This window comes from Lissotriton vulgaris, chromosome 10 (assembly GCF_964263255.1).
Source record: "Lissotriton vulgaris chromosome 10, aLisVul1.2, whole genome shotgun sequence".
Classification (NCBI taxonomy): Eukaryota; Metazoa; Chordata; class Amphibia; order Caudata; family Salamandridae; genus Lissotriton; species Lissotriton vulgaris.
Window position 1 is genome coordinate 456,136,784 of NC_141698.1, and position 22,419 is coordinate 456,159,202.

The window sequence follows — 22,419 nt, forward strand, 5'->3', positions numbered from 1 at the left end:
TCTGCTGCTGGATTGAGCCAGGACCAAAGACAAGACTGCTCTGGTGGGAATGTTCCAGCTGCAACTTAGTCTCTGTGCTCATCCAAGTTTCTGCAACTTAGTGGCCATGCCTCCTCAGAGTCAGCAAGGACTCTGTATGCATCCAAGCAAGAAGGAATCTCCCATGGAGTGAAGAAGTCACTTCCCTGCATCCGCAGGCACCTCAACTTCGATGAACGGTTTGCTGATTCTGCTGTCACACGAACACCTCCAGGCTCTGTAACACTGGTGGTGGTTTGTTTGTCTCTCCAGAGGCCTGACAAGTCTTGCCAGCAACTTCGAAGATTGCACTCCCATACTCCCTTTCCAGCCGACCTGAACAGCATCCCTGTGCACAGCATCTTGTTGTCGTTACCAAGGCTTGCTGACTCTCTTCACTAAAGATGTTCGAGATCCAAGAAGCCCCAGCCTGATGCACCGCACAGCTCCAAGAACGACGTCCTGCATGCAACCTTTGCACTGTAGGCCTCGATCTTGTGTGTGCTGAGGAGGCTTCCATGAGACTCCCTGTGTCTGCTACCAGAGGGTCCTCGAGGGGGCTTCATCGAGTCCTGCTGGCTCTCCTGCAGGTCCTGACTTACACTTGTTGGTCTAGTCCCACAGACAATGCTGGTCTGCAACCAAGCATCTTTTGCTTTGACCCAACTGTTGCAGTACCAAGGCTTATTGGTGGTCCTGCCAGCAACTGACCCTCCGGCTTTCGTCATCCATCGTGGGACAGCTTGTGGACGACTCCTGTGCTCCTGCATCATCGCCTGGGCTCCACAGCTGCTTTATCAAGACCGTCATGCTACAGCAAGTACCTCTGAAAAGTGGTGCATCGTGCCCCTGCGCTTCCTGGACACCTGCTGGTGGTTTAGACTCTGGCCCCTCTGCTTTCAGGTACTTCTCGTCCAGAATCCACATTTAGGTTCAACCTTGCTGGTCCACGAGTTGCTGCAAATACCGGACTTCCAAGATCCTCCATTGGCTTCTACGGGTGGTTACAACACATCTTTGCACCTATGCACCCATGTTTCCTGGTGTAGGTATCCTGGTCCCCTGGATAATCAAGGGTGGGATGGCTCTCCAACCTCTATTGATCCAATTGGTGTCTCCAGGGTCCTTTGGGGAGGGCCCGAAACAAGAAAATACCAACTGCGATTTAACCTGTGTTATCCCATGGATGTTTGACTCGGTGTAACCACTCTACACCCAAGCGCCTTGGGGTATCTAATTACTCACCTTTGGTGGTTCTGTGCCTTCCATGGGCTCCTCCATCGTAGGGTATTAATCTTGTTTTGGTACTTACCGCTTATATCACTTTCTTATATGGTTTGAGGCCCCCAACCCCATAGGGCTGCATGTGTTTTTCTATGCTACTTACCTGTTTCTGAAGTATTTCTTATGTGTATTTATATCTATGGGTATCAGACAAACCAAGTTACTTCCTAGTGTTGTGTAATAAATACTGTAGTATTTTTATAACCTTTAGTGTGGTTCTTTGTTGTGTGCAAGCTTGCTGACTGACTATGTGGTAAAGGCACCCGCTTTACACCCTCATGAATAAGTCTTAGCTTCTATCCACCGCTACCCCAGAGCTTTGGTTATCATAGACCAAAACACTAACACTAAGGGTTGCCTGGACTCAGTGAACAATGCCTCACCATAGGTGGACAATATAAACTGAGCCAGCCTCCTATAGTAATTATTCCAGGTCGCAACTTATCTGGCAAAGGCATCAAAGGTGTTAAAGGTGTCTTTGGGTATGATGAAATCTGTGCATCTGTCGACGAAAGTTCCTCCATCAACAAAGTTTTCTTTGCATTTTCTACTATCACAGTTGATTTCTTTGCAAAAATTGGTGTTGATAATGTTCTCGTCTTTAGTTGACAAGGCTTCTGCCAGCTGTGCTTTCGGTGATGGAGCTGCTGTCGTCGATGTCCTCGTCAATGGGATCGCTGTCAACAGTGGCTTAGTCTTTGATGAGGTAGTTGACGAGTGCTTTGATGAGGGTTACACCATATGGGACGGAGACCCTGTGGACGTCTTCGGCGACGAGGTCGTCATCGACAGTAGCCTGTAAGTAATATAGTCATTGAAACTGTCAGAGACGACGACATTATCATCGGTGATGCTGCTAAAGAGAATGTGGAAGTTAAGGTCGGTGATGTCATCAACGACATTGTCATCGACGGTGATGACATGTATGTTTTCCACAAAAAGGGCTTCTGTTTTCGACGGCAGACATTTTGAAGACCTTTTGACAGAAACTTCTTTTACAGATAGTGTTGTAGGTTCTGAGGGAACCTTTGAAGAAGATCTTCTTGGTAATTTCTGATCAGAATTTTGAAGATGTTTAGGTGCCTCATGGTGAGATTTTTTAAGGGCCTTTTTAGGTTATTCTGAAGGCTGCTTTTCATAGAATCTATCTCTTTTATGAGATTTTCCAGATCTTGAAGAGTCATCACTCTCTTCCCCAGAGACAGGCTGGTCTTTTGTCTTAAGTCTCTGTAACCACAACAGTAGTCTTCCCTCCCTGCCCTTCAGGGTTTTCTGAGGGAAAGTGAGGCACATTTGACAGTCTTTGACTGTGTGGTCAGGCAGAGGCAATATATGCACTGTTTATGGTGATCATCAGAGTGTAATCTTTTCTCGCCACAAGTGCTGCATGGCTTCAATAACTCCCCTTATTAATGTTCTGAAATAGTCAGGTAATCCTAGGCTAATATAATAAGAGAAATACAAATCTGACCTGAGAAGAAAAAACTGAAGTGGCAAAGCTTTCCTGCGCACAAAATACAGTCAATACTCCCCAAGTTTTCGTCGATTACCAATTACAGTGTGCTTCCAAGGACAGGGGCCGCCACTTATATCCCCAAAACAAATTAACCAGAAACCAGTCCAAAATCAATAAAACAAGAATGTCCTGAGTACAACTCCACCGTGAGTGTAAAGAAGTTCAGTCGGTCTTCTTTTGTGTTGATTTTATTCTTCAAGTCAGAAAAATCTTCTTAACAAACAGACATGGAGATCTTCAAATCATCCAAGTAAAATCATCCAATAGCCAAAAGCCAACACGTGTTTCGTCAGTGATAATGCATCTGCATCTCTGACTTCTTCAGGGCTATCAATATGTTAATTCAATTCTATATTTCCAACCACTCCACAATATGGAAAGAATCTTGTTGTATCCAGCTAATATTCAATTCTATCGATATTCAATATGTAATCCCAGAGTAGAGGATAAAGGTTCACACGATCTGTAGTTACATGCCCGGTAACTGGAGAGTACTCCTCACCGCATTCAGCCGGCATTCGTAATCAGCGTCTACAATCGCCGGCTGAATGCGGTGAGGAGTACTCTCCAGTGAAACTAAAGTTTGACTATCTCCATCAACACTAAGGCCAGCTCTACTCTCAGTAGCAAACATTCTAATCTCCATTATGAAGTCCTCTGCTTCTGATGCACTGACCACAGAATTCATTTGGAAAGGCTAATATTAACTCATAAACCAAACTCCGAAAATGATGAGGGATGCATACAGGACTCCTACAACCAAAGGAAAATATGGCCATATCATATCCTTACCAAGGTCTGAGTGACTTGAACGTCCTTTTTGAATGGAATCAAACGGCATCTTGGATCCATCAGAGGGAAATCTAAAGTAAAAAACATTAGTTATACAAAGACCTGAAGCACCTCAATTACCTACAACCACTCTAATTTGTTTTCATACCTATTTAGCATACTGACTGGTATATTCATACATGCATACTTCATTTGGAGCTTTTGATAAACACAAAGTTCCAAGTTTTTTTTTTAGATTTTCCTAGAGTAAAGGGGGACCCTGATTAGTTAGATATTCACTTAATAGTGTTGAAAGGATTGTACGTGTTGGGCCCTTCACAACCCTATGTAATTTAATACTATGAGGAATTTTTGGTGGGGAGGGAAGTGGGTTGGTGGGATAAAGAGATTTTTTGTTACACTTGTTACCTATAGATTTGACCAGATGTTAAGCTGCCCATAACCAGATGTATTTCACTGCTGTTTAAATCATTTGTAGAAAAGAGGCAAGATGCCTTGGACCCCGACTATTAATACTTTGTACACACATACATTAATCGTAGTATGTCCTAATAACCATTAGTCTTGGTTTCTGTTTGTTTTTTGTATGTTGGTACCTTATTTGTCCTGATGAAGTCCTGCTTATAAATAATGTTATGGGTCGAAATGTTGACGTACTAACCTGCTGATTGTCATACTTTATAGTGCTGAAAATTCAACTTAATTTTTGACTGTTTTTTATAAATTGAAATAATATTTAGTCAACATTGTTATTGTAAATAACACCAGTGCACTTTTGTTCACATCTGTCACTGTATGGCCTCTGTCTATCTGGTGATACTATGCAGTAATTAAAATAACTTTATTTACACTTGCATGTTCGCGCATTCAATGTTTTGCCAAAGACCTCTAGTAGGTTTTCAAGCTTCTACCAAGAGAACCCTTGTTTCTTTGTTTGTAGTGTACTCAGGTTCCCAGAAATACCGGGTTGCCATGTAATACTAGTACAAAATGCTGGCCCTGACACAAAGGAGGAAAATCATATATGGCGTACACCCGCTGAACATTTTGGGGAAAAATGGGGTCAACTCCTCGGGAGAAACAGACATTATTTGCTTGGCACACCAATTTCTTTTCATCCAATTTGTGAGAAATGTGTGCTTTAGAATGCAAGAAATTTAAACCATGTTATCATAATTTTCTTATGGGAAGAACACCCCTCTAAGCACTCCTAGGTTAATTGGTCGATGTCCCATCCTCAAAGATCACCAGCCACCACTGGACCACTGCCATAGTATATGCAAACAACTTCTCATCGCTAAGGCCTCTAAAAGTATCTACCATTTCTCTCTTCTCAATCAGTTACCATTTTTGGCCTCACTTTAAAACAAGAACACCTACCATAACATTTTGGCTACTTGGGACTCTATCCCACATCAGCACTTTTTAACAGCAAGTATTCATCAACCATCTCTCAGGCACCTAACCCCTTCTCAGACAACCAGAATCTCAGAATTGGGTGGCTGCATCCTGTCGAAACCTCCCAAAGGCTGCACACCACTTCAGCGCTTCATACCTGTCCTCAGAGAGTGTGAAAAACATTCACATCATACCTGATAAAGTCATATTTGTCGTGCCAGTTTTCATCCTTGCCTACAGGAAATGCCACTTCTCGTGGCATAGGTGAAGACCCATGAGCAACTAAGTTTGATAGTCTGGCTTCAGAAAATGTGACACCTGCAGGGAAAGAAGGCACAAACGCAAAGATGAAAAAGTGCATATCCAAAAGTAAAAATTAGTAAGCAGTGTTCGATTTTACTTGGGGGTCCAGAGAGAGCTCAAATATGAGACAGCACATAATCCCTCAGACCAAATGAAAACATTAAAAAGGTATCAGAGAGATGCACATCCTTTCTAAAGTTACCCAACATTCTTCAAACCTACAGTTAACATTCTTGCAAAGGAGGACGTAGTCTATTGTTCCATCACCAGAGGAGCATAGCTCTCACAGCTTTCACTGACACATTCTGAAATTAGAAGCCCAAGACTAGACTCCACAGAAGTCAAGACAAACTCCAGAGATATTTACTCTTGGTCTAAGATGTCAACCTAGTGGTCAGCATGAGACTAAAGAGTCCTGGAATGATCAGAGGACAGACAACAAAATTTGCCAGAAACAATTTAATGCATGTGAGAGGCCTGCATAAATTGTGTAAAAAATATTTGCTACCCTCAAAAACAAAAATAGGACTGTCTATGGGGGAGCCAACTGGCTTGAGAGAAACAGACCCAGGAGGGACCACTTAGGTTTCAATGCATACAAAAGGGATTGATTTTTATGTCTGGGAAACTAATGTTCGAGATTAGCAGTACAACTACTTGATAATGTAGGTCTCACAAAATGATTATGATGTACGGGAATTTGAAAATCAAAATGGAGGCTAGAGACCAAATTATTTTGCTTTGCTGCACAGGACAGCAAATGCCTTGAAAGTTATTTTGATTGTGAAGGAAGTTCTTTTGGTACAAATGGAGAAGTGGGCTCTCATTCAGTTTTCCATTTGATCACAAGTAGTTGGAGTGAGTACTTAGTGTCTGCTTAGAAGCTTATACCGAAGGGGGTGGGGACATAGGAATAGAATATAGAGTCTACTTCAATTGCAGGTCCATCTACAGGATGTAATTTTCTCAGGAAGCAGGAGGCTAGAGCTCAACTCTCTTGCAATAAGAGGAAGTGACTGTATTGGAAATTAACTTGGAAGAGCCTCCAGACACTACATATTCTCACCCAAGAAAGCAAATTAACCACCGTTATCTCTTTTTGCATCATATACTTATCTGCATCTCAGCAGGATGAGCACAAAAAACAAGTATACGAAAGAAAATACGTAGGAAAACTATACATAAGAAATCATTTAGGACAAACAAAGGATAAACATTTGGTGTCCATGAAGCAGACAAGTGAGCAGAAAAGAAACTACTTCAGCAAACCAGCACTAAGACTTTAAAAAAAAAATCGAAAACTGAAAATAATATGCCTAAAAAAAGTTAAGCAAGCATAATCAAAAGACAAGATTTTAAGTATTCTCTTGCAGCTGGCATAAAAAAATAAACTAAAACTGAGCTAGTTGAGCGAGGGTTAGATTTGTATCTTGAGAATTATTGTAATATTTTAGTTGCAGCAACCAGAATATGCTAGACATAGCGTATGCAAAGTTTCTCCGAGAGACACCCCCCTCTGAGACTATAATAAGAAGCTGAATCAATAGATTGAGACAGAGACAAAAGGCAAACTAAAGATGAAGAAAAGACAGACAAATAAAGAAAGACAGGCAAATGGGGAGGAGGTCGGAGATTTGGACAGAAACAAAAAGAGGAGTGATACTGTGTTTGTATATGCATAGATGAGTTTGAGAGAAAGAAAAAAACAGAAAGAGAAAGAAGAGACTGAAACAAAGGAAGTGCCTGACAAGAAAGGGGAAGAAAATAGTGAGAATGAGCAAGACAGAAGAACAAGAGCTATAGCGGTGAGAGAGAGGGAGAGTAAGAGAGAGATAAGGCTGGATAAACAGTTCTAGCTTTTTACCTGGTTCGAATAGCAAGTCACTTGTGACAAGGTTCTTCACCAGGAGGTTGGAGCAGAGTTTCACACTCTTCAGGTGACTGTAACGGCGATTCAAATACACCGAGAGGACATACTGAAGGTCAAACAGGAGGCACGTCCAGCGCACCCCAGCAGGGGCTGGGCCAACCAGATCTGCAGAAAAAAAATGTTTAATAGGGTAGAGACTGGTCAAATTGTTCCGCAGCAAATCAGAGTTGGCCATGGCAATAGGCATCTCAGTACCTTGTGTCTCAGGTGATTTGTGCTGGAGCTCAACAGTGTGTCAGTCCCACAAAAAACACAACTTAACAGTTCCCAACCATAACAAACATGCCTCAAACACCTGACTGGTCACATAGCTCTCTCACAACACACCTTGATGAGCAATCTGCCTGCAAACCTTGCTGGATACCATACTCTCATTCATCATGTGTTCAACCAACCTTTGCATAATTCTCATAAAGCAGACTTCCCGTTACTCAGCTGTTGAATGTGCCTTAGCGCACCTTCTATTCACTAATGCTTTGAATGTCCCCAAAAAGCAATTAGAAAACCAAGTTTAAACTGAACTGAACAACAGTTTATTTAGTTATCACCAGGCTCTAAAATATAATTTGTCACAAACATTGAAGGTTAACACACGGTCAAATGTCTCTCAGCACACTGTGCAGTGCACCCAGTCCTTAAACACTAGCATCCTCCTTATTATAAATCCCTGGATGAAGCTTAACATACAATTTTCATGTGCGCCATCCAGCCTTCTCACCCAACCTCCCTTGACACGCCTTGTCAGTTATATTCACATACATCCTACCTTCAAAGCAGTGGTCACATGACCATCAATACCTAGCCTTTACCTGTCACACAGTAATCACACATTTTACAAGGGATGGTGAGGAATTAATGTGGGGGTTGTACCTCAAAAATATTTTTAACATCTTAAGTCTTTTACCTTGGTTTTTACATCCGCTGATGGCATGGGCATAGGCCAAAATTTAGCATGATCAACGGTACTTAAAAACCAATCTGACTGTTGTGCACGGGATGGCTACCAATCCCGATGGTCACTGGTCATAGGCCACTGTGTCATGTGTCTTAGTTAGGCCCGAGAAGAAATGCTGCAATTTTTCACCATGCAAATGTTTCCTAAATGGCCTCCCCTTTCACGCAATGACTTTTAACAAACATTTGCGTGTGTGACAAAGGTGGATTAGTTTCTTTGAAACTGCTTCGCATACAGATTTCACTTAGCGAGAACATTACCATGACTCCTTGAACACCACGTACAATACCTCGACACACATCGTGAAAATGTTGTTCTATTTTTTCATCCATGAAGCGACCCAGCTATCTATAGACCATAACAGTGCAGGTGTGCCCAAGGTTTTGCAAGGATGCTTTTCATTACAAATAAACAGGCATTTCTGGGTTTAGGCAGAGGCGCACTTTGCAGTCATTTGCAAGGTCACTTCACTATGAACCCTCAGCACAGCTGTTCGCTGATGGCTTGGGGAGAGATGTCAAGTTCATGACCAAGACGGGGATTCACATTCTTTCCTTTTAGGTAATGGGGTGGACTAACCAGATTGAGGGCTCTTGGCAGAACACACACACACATCTACACCCTAGGTATCTAGGTTGGAGAACGCATAGTAGGAGTACGACTAACAGATCTACATATCTATATATAGTTTTATATACCTACATATTACATTGGTTTAGCAAGATGGTGGAGCTTTTCGTTCTGTTCACTGTCCTTATATTGCTAATCACTTTTATCTGCTTCTGTCTGTTGATCATTGCAGCACATATATTCTATGCAAGAATTACGTTGGTTCCATATTGGAAACACCCCATTGTGTGTATTCCTTGTATATTTCTCTAAGAGCAAGTGTGACTGAGTGAAAGAGTTCTGTTACCACAAGCCCCCAGAGGGATTCAGGGTTGTCATGTTCTGTGGTTACTAAAACCATTCGCCAACTGTCTAGGTTTAGGGGTGCTTCTGATGGCACTGTGGCCTAGCTGTTCTCTAGAACGACATATCCTGTAGGGGTGCATAGAATCAGTCTGGCACCAACCCTACGTTTATGTTGCACAACAAAATAAGCAGTTCCTACTGGAAAGTATGGAACTAAACAACATGCCACAACCAACGTTAGTTTGGTTCTTATCAATGTATTGCCTGAGTAGTTCAATTATGCCTTCTCAGAGACCCGCTACTTACCTCCTAACTTGGGACGTCCATGGTGGTAGGAAAAATCTCCCTCATCTGAGTAGGTAACTCCTATGTATTAGCTGTAGGCTGTTCAAGCTTGAACTTTTAAAGGATCTATTCCCATTGTGTTACCCTCTCAGTAATTCATTTAATACATTTTAAATACCCAGGATGAAATAATGGATCAATAGACCAGGTTTCCTGGAATAAACAGATGTTGTATGAATCGATAAAGGTGATCCAATTTGGTGAAGCTACCTAAGATCTAAGGCAACCAATATTCCAAGATTGTAAAGACATCTGGGATGTAGTTTGAATCGGAGATGGAGTTCGGTTGTCTGCTTCATCCAACGGTATCTATACATAGACCCATGAGGGCGTCAATAGAAGGGGACTATTCAGAAGCACGAAATGGTATTAGTTGTTTGGTATCCTTTCCCAGAAACTTTAGTGGTCAAAGCCAAAAAGCTTTCGTGAGGGAGCACCTATGATTGGCAATCTATCACTCGGGTTGGAGTCTCCGCAGTGACTAGGGGGAATAATGTTTGTGATCCTGGCTGTGTTTGGGATTCTGGGGGCTTATATTTAAAATGTATACTACTGTCAACCAGGTGAAAAGTACAGGCATCAAAGGCCACTAAGTTGTCTACTCGATCTCTCTGATGAAATGTCAATGCTATGCTTTCAAGCTGTGGGCCCTGCTGGGGAAATCTTTGTGCCTTACTTGTGTCTTACCTTATGATCGATCAACATTCCCTCACCTGCGGGATCCAATGGGTACATTTATTTATCAATGTGTCTTGGTCCTCCTTAATTAAATTAGGTGATAATTTGGGGCCAATTTAAGGGCCCCCATTTCCAACTTTAGATCCCTGATGTTTTGATTTAGTTAATTTAGAGACCCCTCTTCTGGCATGGTTGTGGACATTATCACTATATCTGGTTCAATATGGCCTTTGTTCTGTAGTGGTTCAGTAGGGGAGTGAAACGATTGAAACAAGTAGTTTTAACATGGGGAGATAGAGGGGTTGTTTTCTATATGGTTTGACCTATTTCTGCCATTTGAAATAACTTTAGGCTTGATTGTGTGTGCAGAGCGCCCAGATAAATAACTAGTTATGGTGTTATGCTTTGTCCACAGATTAACTCTTGATTGCCCTAACCCCTGTGGATTCTCTTGTATCCCCCTTTTTATTTCCGAAATTGGCCCGGACTCTGGACATTTCATGGGAGCATGCTTCTGCTTTCTTTCTTTCAGGGGCTTATTCAATTGGGAATGGTCAGGGCCAATGCAAAGTTCAACTAACTCAATTAAATTATTTATTTCTTCTAGAGTACTTCTGTCATTAGTCCCTGACTTTTTGGGTTGCTTAGCATTTCCCTGGGCTTGATCAGTGGCCTCCCATAATAGTGGGCTTATGCCCTTCTATTACACCCCAAATTAATACAAGTAGATAAAATATCCAGAAACATAAGGAGAAAGGACATTACATTATGTCAAGTTATATACATCTGAAAACAAATCCTCCAAACACTATAGCAGATGAAAATTATCTTTGCGCGGAAACAACAAAGAGTTGATCTGCACTAGCGTTGAGACAGTACCTTTAAAGATCCAAAGCTTAAACTAAGAGGGGGGCCAGCCCAGTCTCCTCCGGGCTTTGATGGGCGTGATAGGGCCCACCCTTGGCCAGTGTGTGGCAGTGCAGCGGGGCTCTGTCTCCAATTTATGATGCTGGTGTAGCAGATTGTGAGGCCTGCAGGGGGTTGTGGGGTATGTAGTCCCCAGTGACCACGGTCCTGCGGTGGCTCTCACCCTGGGCATGGACAGCAGGAGAACAACCCCTGGAAAGATGACATAGGAAAAAGCAGAGGCTACCTCCTCTCAACAAAGCCTTCGGACCACCAGTACATGATTCCACAGTAGTTAAAGTGGTCGCATGTTGAGAAACAGTAAAGGGAAAGCAGCCACACTGGCTATACACGCATGCATACATGATTTGGCTCCTGCACAGCAGGAGAGTGAATTACTGAAAATTATTGAAGAACCGTATGCTATGCTAGGTAGAGATAGTTTAGAAGCCAGACGTGGTAAACCACAATTAAAGGGTCATTCTGAAAATGATTACTCTTAGCAAGCACCAGAGTCTTCAACCAAGATGGATGGTAAACAAAAAAATAAAGACAAAACTAGGTCAAAGGGTGGGTCTCCTCAATAGCAAGCCACTGAGAAATGCTATAAACTGTGTAACCATGATCATATTAGACCACCTGACAGGTATAAGGATACTGATACACATTTGTCTCGTTCCTTTCAGGATTTATTCAATAAATGGTCAGAGAGAGGTGGATGGTCAAAGCACAGATCGGAATACTGTGTGAAACAGAAGAACGCCTCACAACGCTCGTCTGACTATATAATCAAATAGGAAGAAAAACAGAAGCCTTCCAAGCCTCAATTTAAAAAGAAGTAAGTAGCAGGACTTAAGGTCAGGCATGCACCGGATATTGAGGACTCTGCTTCTGAGCGGAGAATGAGCAGTGACCATGCTAGACAAGGCGGCAGAAGTCACGATAGTTCGCCAGAATCTGATGGATTGTCTGGTGGGAGTAGCGGTGAGTGAGGAAACACCTGATATCAGGATAAATGTCCTGTAATGTTTATACGAGATACAACCTCAACTGGAGGGGGACATACCCAGATATATCAATGTCCTCTTTTGGGAAGATTTGTCACACGGTTACGATATTCTTTTGGCTGAAAAGGATAGGCCACCTGATTTCGTATTGGAGTGCCCAAATGGAGAAACTGTAATTTCACCTGCTTTCTCTGACCTCATTCCAGAATCAGTTAAACACCAAGGAGTTGGTGTTAGCACTAGTTCCAGCGTTATACCACAGCCATGTAGGGTGGGATGGCGGTTCCCCTTACCATGAATTACCATTGAGGACAACCCCACAACCTCAAAGACAACATCCAATAAAGCATGAACCCTCTAACAACTTGAATACCACGGTGTGATAGAACTTTGATGATCAGACATTTCCCTATGTCGATGACATTTATCTAACGTATGATGACCTTTTAGCACACTTAGCAAGAGTAGACTGTATAGTTCTGGGATTTAACCAGGGGTAGATAGTTATCTGCAATGATCTTATCAACAGTAGCATTCACTCTCACCCCGAGATATACGGCTGAATCCACAAACCTTTTGTCTGCCTTACTGATGTTTTTGGTACATATTATTTGGATTTTCTCCTCCTTTAACCGATACCCTGACCGACTCCCAAAGTCCTTGGCCAGTTGGGCCAGAATTGGCATAGCCTGATGGGGATTCGTAGTTGTTACTGCCAGATCGTCGGCATAGGCTAGCAGTTTTGTGGCGAAGCCATTAAGCACCACTGGGCTGATTTGTGAACAGGCTAGAATCTTCTGTATCAGAGGATCAATGTATAAGGAAAAAAGAATCGGGAAGCAGGGACAGCCTTGGCGCGTCCCCCTCTTAATTACTATTTTATCGGAGCCCTTGCCCATTACTAGGACCCGAGCCACTGGATCCTTATACATTGCCTTGATAGCCCTCACAGTTTTTATTCCAAAGCCTCTACAAGCCAAAATACCCCACAGAAACTCCCATACCACGCGGTCGAAGGCTTTCTCCGCGTCGAGGAGGATCATGGCCATCTTTCCCCCACGCGGCACCATGGGCATCGAACAGCGCAATAGCCCGTCTAGAATGGTCCGTCGTGCCTCTGCCTGGCACGAACCCATGCTGCCACGGGGAGACGAGACTGCCAATGATCCTACCCAATCTCTTAGCCCAGACCTTAGAATATAGTTTCGTGTCCGCGTTGATAAGCAAAATTGGGCAATATGACCCTGGAATCTCCTTGGGTATCCCTTTCTTATGAAATATAACAATGTTCGTTTCTTTCCAAGAATTTGGGATTATGCCTGAACACAATATACCATTAAAAAGGTCCAACAAAATTGGGGCAATCTCAGTTTCTAAACATTTGTAAACCTCCAAAGGGATTCCGTCAGGACCTGCCGCCTTACCAGCTGCTAACTCCTGTAGAGCTGTTATGATCTCACTCAAGGTCATATCTCTGTCCAGTTCTTCTCTACACTGTTCGTCTTGTATCCGACCTACATCCCCACAATCCAGGCTCTGATAGTTAATACCGCCCTCGTCATCATATAGTTTTTGGTAAAAGTTCCTAAAGACTCTTAATATTTCCTTAGGCTCAGTGTACTCGTTCCCATTTTCCTGTATACTGGATATTGTGTTCTTGGTCCTATCCTGTCTTATCCGAAGTGCCAATGCCCTCCCTGCCTGTTCCCCTGTTTCATAACGCCTTGCCCTAGAAGATTGATATTCACTAGTTTCCTTCTGCATTACTATTCTCTGGAGTTCTGCTTTAATGGTGGCAAGTCTACTTTGACTCTCCTGCCCTTCTACCCCTTGCCCAATGTCCTTAATGTGCCGCTCTTCCGCCACCGCTAGGTCGCCCATAAGACTCTCGATCTCACTCCTGTCCTCCCTCCTTAGCCTTGCTGAGCAACTTATGGATTCCCCACTTAGGGACGCCTTAAATGCTTCCCATACTCCGTTAAGTGACGTACTATACCGATTTGCATCATAATATTCTTTTGACCACTTTCTGAGGTGTTCCACAAATCTATTATCGGCTAGTAGTCTCCTTTCAAACGTCCAGCTCGTGTACTTCCTCTCTATATTAGCCGCTTCACAAACCAAAATCAGCAGGTTATGATCAGAGATTGATTTGGGAAGTTTCTTAATGCTGACCTTATTTAACTCAGAGGAGGAAATCAGAAAATAGTCTAGCTTAGTATGTTTCTGAAATGGGCTAGAAAAATACGTAAAACCAGGGTTTAGCGGCTCCTTGACCCCCCAAACATCCTTCAGCCCATGTGACCTCATGAGAGCATCCAGAGCACGGAACACTCTTGGTTTCCGTCCAGAATATGCAACTTGTTTGTTCCAGTCAACTGAAATATTTAGATCCCCGCATATTATAATGGGGGTGGGCCAACTGGCTAGCTCCCCTTCTAAGAAATCGAAGATCTCTGGGTCGTCCTGATTCGACCCATAAACTATACATATTGTATAGCTTAAATCAGGCTCGGTTATCACCCATCTGATTGAATTATCAGCCTTGAGTCGTTTAATGTCCCCTATATAGGGTCTTGCTAAAATAGCAACTCCCCTAACTGAAGAAGTTTGGGAAGAACAAGCCAGCATCTCGAAACCTCTGATATTCATCAGGTTCCTTTTTCTCCAGGGAAGATGAGTCTCTTGTAGACAGAGTATATCGATATTATTATATTTGACAAAATGTGCCAACCTTTGGCGCTTCCTCCAGTCATTCAGCCCACCCACATTAACTGTACAAATTTTAATGTTTGACATATTCCTGAGCAATACTTTCCTGAAAAAATGTAACTGGGCCTTAGCTAAGCGTTTCCCTGGATCCAGCAAAAAGCAACAAGTATACTCACAGCACCAAATTATCTAATTTTTTAGTTTTCCCCCCTTACCCCCATCCCCCCCACCTCCCTGCCCCCCGTCCCTACCCTCCCCTCCCAGCAATGACCCCCAACCCCCGTCCTCACCCCTGCACCCTCTCGAGTGAAACGCTCAGACCTAGTCTGTGCACGTGATGATCACAGTCGAAGCAGTGAAGAAATATAGAAAAACCAAAACCATTAAACTGGTTACCCCTTAAAACCTTCTAGCAAACACCCGCAGCCATCCAATCCCCCAATCCTTTGGTGTATCATTTGCTTGACCTAGGAAAAGAAAAGACAATCATTATAGATGCTTAAATTCCATGAGAGTCAAGGTACTCTTTAGCTTTGATTTCGGATGCAAAGTATATTGTCCTCCCTTCATTTATTATTTTTAGTTGAGCCGGATTGATCAGGTAGGCTTGGATCTTCTTCTCCTGAAAGGGCTTGATCAGTTGCCTTAATCTCCGCCGTCTTTCAACGGTCGCATGACAAAAGTCCGGTCGGACAAAGAAGGCGACTCCTTCGATAATCCTCTTTTCATCCGGTCTTGCCTTTTCTGCGATCGCCTGCCTCAGCACAAAGTTACCCAAAAAGATTAGTATTGCCCTGGGTTTGTCCCCTTCCTTTACGTTTTTATGCATCCTAAAAGGGGTACGATGTGCCCGCTGGATTTCCGCAGACCAATTCCAGCTTGAGAGCTCAGGGAACACCTTCTCAAAGAGTTTGATGGTATAGGCTCTCACGTCTAATCCTTCTGCTCCCTCTGGTATCCCCAGAATCCTGATATTATTCAGTCTGAGCCTGTTATCCATATCTTCCAGTTTCCACTGGATGTCCTCTACTTGGGAGCATTGGGCATCAACCTTACTTGTTGCTGCTGCTGCCTCCATTTCCGTTGAGACAACTCTTTCCTCGAGGTTTGATACCCGATCTCCGAGATTAGTGCAGGCTTTTGACAACTTTCTGACTACGCCCTGCATCTTCCTCATGGCGGCTTGGGATTTACGGCTGTCCTGGCAGGTTTCCTCTCTGTGAGCGATGATCTCTTGATGTATTACCTCCAGAAGTGACATCTGTGCTGATTCACCAAATGGGCTGCCCTGCAATGGCATTGCAGATGAATGGTCCCAACTAAGCTCACGTTGGGGAGGCTCTTGCCCTTTTAATGCAGCTGGAGGTTTAACTGCTGTCGAGGGGAACTCGTGCTCGGGATCACTCTCAGAGTCCAGATTGCTGTCCTCCAGGTAGGAGCTACGATCTCCCTCTTCATCATCATCATCAGACCATTCGCCCCCCTGTGATACCGAGAAGAAGCATTCGCTCGGGACTTTCTCCTTGTCTTTCCCTTTGCCAGCTTCCAGGGAGACTTTGTTGTTGACCATATCAGAGCCCAGACCGCCTGCATTGGTCGCAACTGGGTCCGACCAGATTATGGTGCCTGATTCTGCAGTTAATACAGCTTCTTGTTTTCCAACAGCTAGCGCAGCCTGTTCATGCTGTTTTTGACTGCTAACAGCCAGTCCTACAATTGTGAGGACATTTGCAGCTGCATTCCCTGCATTCGCTAAATCCAGTGCTTCCATGGCTCTTAAGGTGGTAATCCGTGCTGGGGAAGTGGCTGCTGTATTTTCCACTTCTTTGATCTGGGTGGGAGAATTTTCTCCCTCCAAACCAACTGTAGAGAACTGTTCCTGCCCCTCAGCCCCTTGAATCTGGCCTCCCTCATTGGGGCGTGTGACCTCCTTGGCCCCTTTCTCCTTACCGCCTTTGATAAATATGTGCGCTATTGGGGCGGTGGCCAGTCTAGTCCTGGCAGCTACTCGTTGCTTCTTTACTGAAGGAGATTGGATTTTTTGCCGACTTTCAGTTTCCTCTGCCGCTGCTTTCTTTTTGTTACCTGCTGCTTTTGCTCCTGTATTCGTTTTTGGGGCCATTGCTCCTCTTCGCCTCCCTCTCCTGCTATGCCACCAAGTTTGGGAGCCGCGGTCCTTGCAGCATTCCACGAACTCCGCACAGAGCTCCGCTCTGCTCCGCAGACCCGCTCCGATGTTCCGCCCCTCTGCTCTCGCACAGGTTCGGCAACCGGGCGCGAGAGCAACCACAGGCAGCGTCAGTGCTCGCAGCAGCTGCTTAGCGTACCCAAGGCACGTAAGGGGAGTAATCATCATCTCCCGACATAGAACATATTCCGTTGTTATTCGCCGGTTACATTTCCCGTGTTGTGGATTGGGTAGCTGCGATGTGAAACAAATTCATTGGGGCTATGTCCTGATCCTCACTGCTCTGCTGTGTTCAGCCACAGCTACGTGGCTGCCATCTTGCTTCTCCCTAGCTCCGCATAGTGCTTGGTCTCATCGTTGGGGTCCGACGGATTGCCTGACGTTTCATTGTTCCGCTGGGGTGCCGGAGGCCGGGAGCTGTTAAGGGATACAGTGACGTCCACAGCGGGGATGTGGCCTAAGATGACGAGTGGTGGGAGCGGTACCACATGTAGGAGAGTAGGGTCTGCAATCCTATGATCACCCCAGATTTTTGCTTTTTGCTTCACTGGTTTACGACTTCCCTGGCTGTGGGCCTGCTAATCAGACCCACAGCCTTGCTGTTCTCTCACTAAATTGACACGTGTACCTTAGGTGCATTTACCAATTGGTACTGGGCCACCTTATCAGACACTGTAACTCAGGGCAGAGGTGTACCCAGGGCCTACCAGGGGCTGCAGCATGTATTATGCCACCCCTGGCTGGCCATCTAAATCTGACACAACTGGCTGCACGACAGCTGGGGCAAGGTGGTGTAATCACCCTTTGCTTTAGATATAGTATACCTATATCTAACCCTAAAATAGACACATATATTCCTATCAGTCACTCCTATGGCAGGCCTTGACAATCCTGAAGGCAGAGTGCTTGGAATTATGTGAGATGGTGCTCTGGCATGAGCTGAGCCCGTCTGCAGCTTGCAGAACCAAGTCCTAATAGCTGTTCTATGATAACGCGTACCATATACTCTTAAGTGCATTATAATCCTCGCGGTTATATGCCAACTCTGGTATCGCTTTATCAAAATATGTCGAGTAAGGTGTCATACGAATTGGAATACTAACCCCTCGCCAATTCTGGCGACGGGGTTAGCATTCCACCCTTCTAGAGGGACACGACATGTATGTAACTGTGAACCCCGGTTAAAGTTAACTCGAGCCTCAGCATCACAAAATGGATGCTGCCACCACAGACACAAGTCTGACCTGCTGCTGGGAGTCCTTCCAGCGAGGAGAGCTTGGACAAAGGGTTTCCTGTCAGGGGCGGTGCTAGCACCATACCAGACAGGGTTTTGTGTATCCTAGGTAGGCAGGGCTGAATAGGAAGGTGACTGCAAGTGGCACCCCGGTGCTCACTATGCACTTGCCGGCTAGAACCAGTTCCAGGGGCACACCAGCCCCTGAGCAGGGGAAAGTCCGGCATGGGAGAGGGGTGTAACCACCCCCCTTCCTGGTCCCACCCATGGGCAGGACCTAGTCCCGTACCAGCCCCTTTCTTTAGTATAAAGGTGGGAGCGGGGACCCTTCCAAATTAGATCATCTTTGAATCATGAAACTACTTTCTACGAAAGGAACTCAAGACTTCTTCTCAAGATTTCTCCCTTGTGACTAAGGCGTAGTCATCCTGCATCTGCGGGCACCAACTAAGAACACTGCGGTTTGCTGCACGTCCTTCCTCAGGAACCCGACCGACCAGCACGATGAGACCCGGCTTCCCTGGCACCTCTGACCTCTACCTACATCATCAGCCCAGCTGAGATCCGTGGGTGTGACGAGACCTCGAGGGACCGGCCATCTTCAGAACTGCACGACGCTTATCCAGCACGACCGCCGAGGGATCCTCGAGTGAGTGCTTTGGGGTTTGAGAAGCCCTAACCCTGAGCAGCTCCAGCACCGAAGTCCAGCCCCCCAGCATCCACCAGATCTGCGTGGGGCCCTTCTGCTCTTTGCTGCTCACCGCGTTGTCCGGCTACTTGCCTGCTGGCTTGTAGCCCTCTTGACGACACACCACGACGACAACACCGCTGGTCTGGTTGCTCCAGACTGGCCCTTGCTCCCCTCCAACAGAGGAGCACCCCGGACCCTCCTGGTCCACTCCAGAAGCCATTTTGAGTCCACCGCGTGGGCTTGCATTTGCCAAGACTTGTTGCCCCAATCCTGGGTCCAGCGACGTCGACAGCAGATACCTTCGTGGGACAGCTCGCACCTCCATCCTGGTCACCGACAACGCCTCCTGGTCCGAGAGACTGCAGAGCCCAGCGTCGCCCACTCACCTGGTCGAGGTGACTTCGTCCGGTGCCATCCTGGTGCCCATCTAATCACTGGCTAGTGATTCAGAACTTGGTCCCCTCTACTTACAGGTATCCTCCATCACCGATCCAGGCTTGGATCACATCGAACTTCATCACTGGTCGCCTGCCAGCAACTTCTTCTTTCAGGCTCCATAGACTGCAACGAGGATTCCCGACGTCTTTTCAGACCTTTGCAGCCACAGCCCCTGGGCTAGGTAATCTCAGCATTTCGGTGCTCCAGCATAGCTTAACTATCCAAGGCTCCAGATCCTTTTTCGTTTCAGCTCTACCTAGTCGGATTCGTCCGATAACACTAACTTTACGAAATCTAGCATCCATAGACTTTGTCCCGCATCCCGCGTGAGAGTGCACACTCTGCACCCGATCTCCCTAGGCCTCCTGCTAGTAATCTGAAGGTTCAGTAGTCCAGTCCTAGCGATCCTAAAGCCTATTAGAGTAGTACTTACCTGCTAGTAATTTCGCATTCCACTTTTAGAGTATATGGTTTTTCGTGCCCCTCGGGCATTTGTGTAAATTGTGCGACTTTCAGTATTTTCATAAGAGCTTTGTATTGTGCTTAGCGCCCTGTCCTCATAAAGAGTCCAGGGCTGTTGTGTTCTAAATAAATATACTTTATTTTCATAACAACTTGTGTGGTGTCCTTTCACTTGGTGTTCAAGGGGTATATGTGATGATATAACAGCTGGCTTAACACGCCCTCTAGAGTTTAGCCTAAAGACTGCTCTTGTCCATGCTACTAGGATAGCTGGTCTACGGTTGACTTACAACCAATCATCAATAAGGGTTGTTTGGACTGATACATATAGTGATCACTAGAATAGTGAGCACGGCATATCAGGCCAACTTCTCACACCACAGTCATGAAACATAGACCCATAGACAAATACACGGGACAGGGTGGCGGGCCGGGGCAGCTGGGGGCCTGATAATGCGGCGCTGATGGCAGCCATCACACAATCTAGGGACATGTTAGATGCGAAGATTGGGGCTGTGGATGCGGATGGTACCCTTCTGCGACAGGACTAGCGCAACTCAGTGGCCCGAATCACAGAGGTTGAAACAAGGATTTCTGGCGTGCAGGACGATGTAGTGACCTTGAAACGCAAAGTTGCAACAATGGAAAGTATCCAGAAAAACCTGGCGCTCCGAGCAGAAGATGCAGAAGGGCGGGCCTGGCGGAACAACCTGCGCTTTGTTGGTTTTCCGGAAGGCTGCGAGAAGGGCAACATGGAGAAATTCTTGGCCCAATGGCTGGAGAGCTGGCTCCCCCCGGACTTCCTCTCAAGATGCTTTGTGATAGAGCAGGCACACAGGGCTCTGATCAAGAAGCCGCCCGTGGGGACCCGTCCTCGGCGGGTGATAGCCAAACTACTGAACTATCATGATTGGGATGTCATCCTGCAGCAGGCGCGGGCGAAGGAGCCTCTAATGTGTGACAATCAGCGGATTCTTATCTTTCCCGACTATACAAGGCTTGTGCAACAGCAACAGCAGTCCTTTATGGCAGCAAAGGCGCGACTCAGGGATCTCAAGCTCCCCTATGCATTGCTCTATCCGGTTCGTCTGAGGGTAGTCTTTCAATCCCGTACTCATTTCTTTGATACTCCGGAGGAAGTCTTCCAATGGAACGATGAGACAGTGAAGGTTAGGGCGCATACCCCGCCGAGCCTTGAATCAGACTCTTCACAAAATGAGGCCCGCTCCCACACGGCCCGGGGGCCGAAAAGGGGCATGCAGTGACGGTCCAGATCTAGGAAATGCGCCAACTCAAAGGGGGCTGCCGAGGATGCCGGGGCTGCGCCTGACCTCCGAATAGTGGAACCCTGCGCTGTGGACACTCAGCCGGTGAAGTGCTAACCATTTCAGCGATCGGCTGTGCTTGGCCTGCCCGAGGCGCCGGTGTGGCCCAGCTCTTGAAGAGATCAGTGACATATGTGACGTCGGGCTCTAGTGTTTAACGATTTCCATGTATACGGGCGGTGGGGTGGGGGGGGACATGTGGATGGCGGGACCATTTGCCCCACTTACTTAAGGTTTGTTAGGGGGGAGTTGGGTACATGGGTAGGTTGACGGGGATCCATTGGTGTGGCTGTTCTCTGGGCTCCCGTTTGGGACAGAGGGGTGGCTGTATCGCGACAGGTACTTCAGTGTTTCTGAGGTATGGGGGGGCTGGGGGTGGGGTGGGAGCAGTTTAATGGGTTACAGGTGGGACTTGGGGGTGTTCGATCGCACGACAGGTGGAAAAATAGGAGAGAGATGGGAAGAAGGAGAGGGGGAGAGAGAGTAGGAAAAGGAAGAAAAAGAAGTTGTGAGTAGAGGAGTACAAAATAAGGACAGTGTCCTTACAGCAACGTTAGGTACCCCAGTATTTGTGGAGAAGAAGCACCTTGAGTCTTATTTTGAAGAGAGAGTAGGAGGGGTTGCAGCGAAGATCTTTGGGGAGAGAGTTCCACATCGTAGGGGCATTACCAGAGAATGCACGTGTTTGGGTCTTCTTACATAGGAGTCTCGGGGGGGGGGGGATGAGGGCAAGGGCGTTAGTGCTCTCAAGGATCGGGAGCAACCCGCTTTTTGAAGGTTGTCAGAGAGGTAGGTCGGGGTGTTTTGGTGTAGGGATTTGTGAGTGATACATGCCATCTTGAAGGTGGATCTACCTTCAATTGGGAGCCAGTTGAGGTTTTTGAGGGCAGGAGAGATGTGATCAAATCGCTTACAATCAGAGATAAGCCTGGCAGCCAGGTTGAGAACAGATTTTATCGGGGCAAGGTGGACTTTAGGGGTGCCTAATAGGGTGGCGTTGCCATAGTCAATTCTGGAAAGTACAAGAGATTGGACAATGATTTTAAAGTCATCAGCTGGAATAAAAGGCTTGATTTTTTAAGGTGGAGAAGGGTGAAGAGAGCACCTTTAGCAGCATTTCTAATGTGGGGGATGAGAGTAAGATTCTGATCAATTCTGATGCCCAGGGATTTGACAGAGTTAGAGGTGGAGAGGGGGCAGTTGAGTGCTTTGGTATCATTGATCCAGAGTTGGATAGGCAAAGCACTGTTTTTGGGAGTGAACAGGATGATTTCAGTTTTTTTAGGATTCAGATTGAGATGATTAAGATGGAACCAAGCTTG

General features: G+C 45.7%; 1 protein-coding gene across 1 annotated transcript in view; it reads right to left on the reverse strand.

Moving 5' to 3' along the window:
- WDR90 (WD repeat domain 90) overlaps positions 1-22,419 on the reverse strand; it is a 1,374,469-nt gene that overhangs the window by 1,245,392 nt on the left and 106,658 nt on the right. Inside the window, exons 5-7 of the mRNA XM_086941318.1 lie at positions 7,176-7,346; positions 5,203-5,326; positions 3,611-3,681 (exon numbers count right to left, since the gene is read on the reverse strand). Of these exons, the coding sequence (XP_086797444.1) occupies positions 3,611-3,681; positions 5,203-5,326; positions 7,176-7,346 (366 nt within the window). The remainder of the gene's footprint in view (positions 1-3,610; positions 3,682-5,202; positions 5,327-7,175; positions 7,347-22,419) is intronic.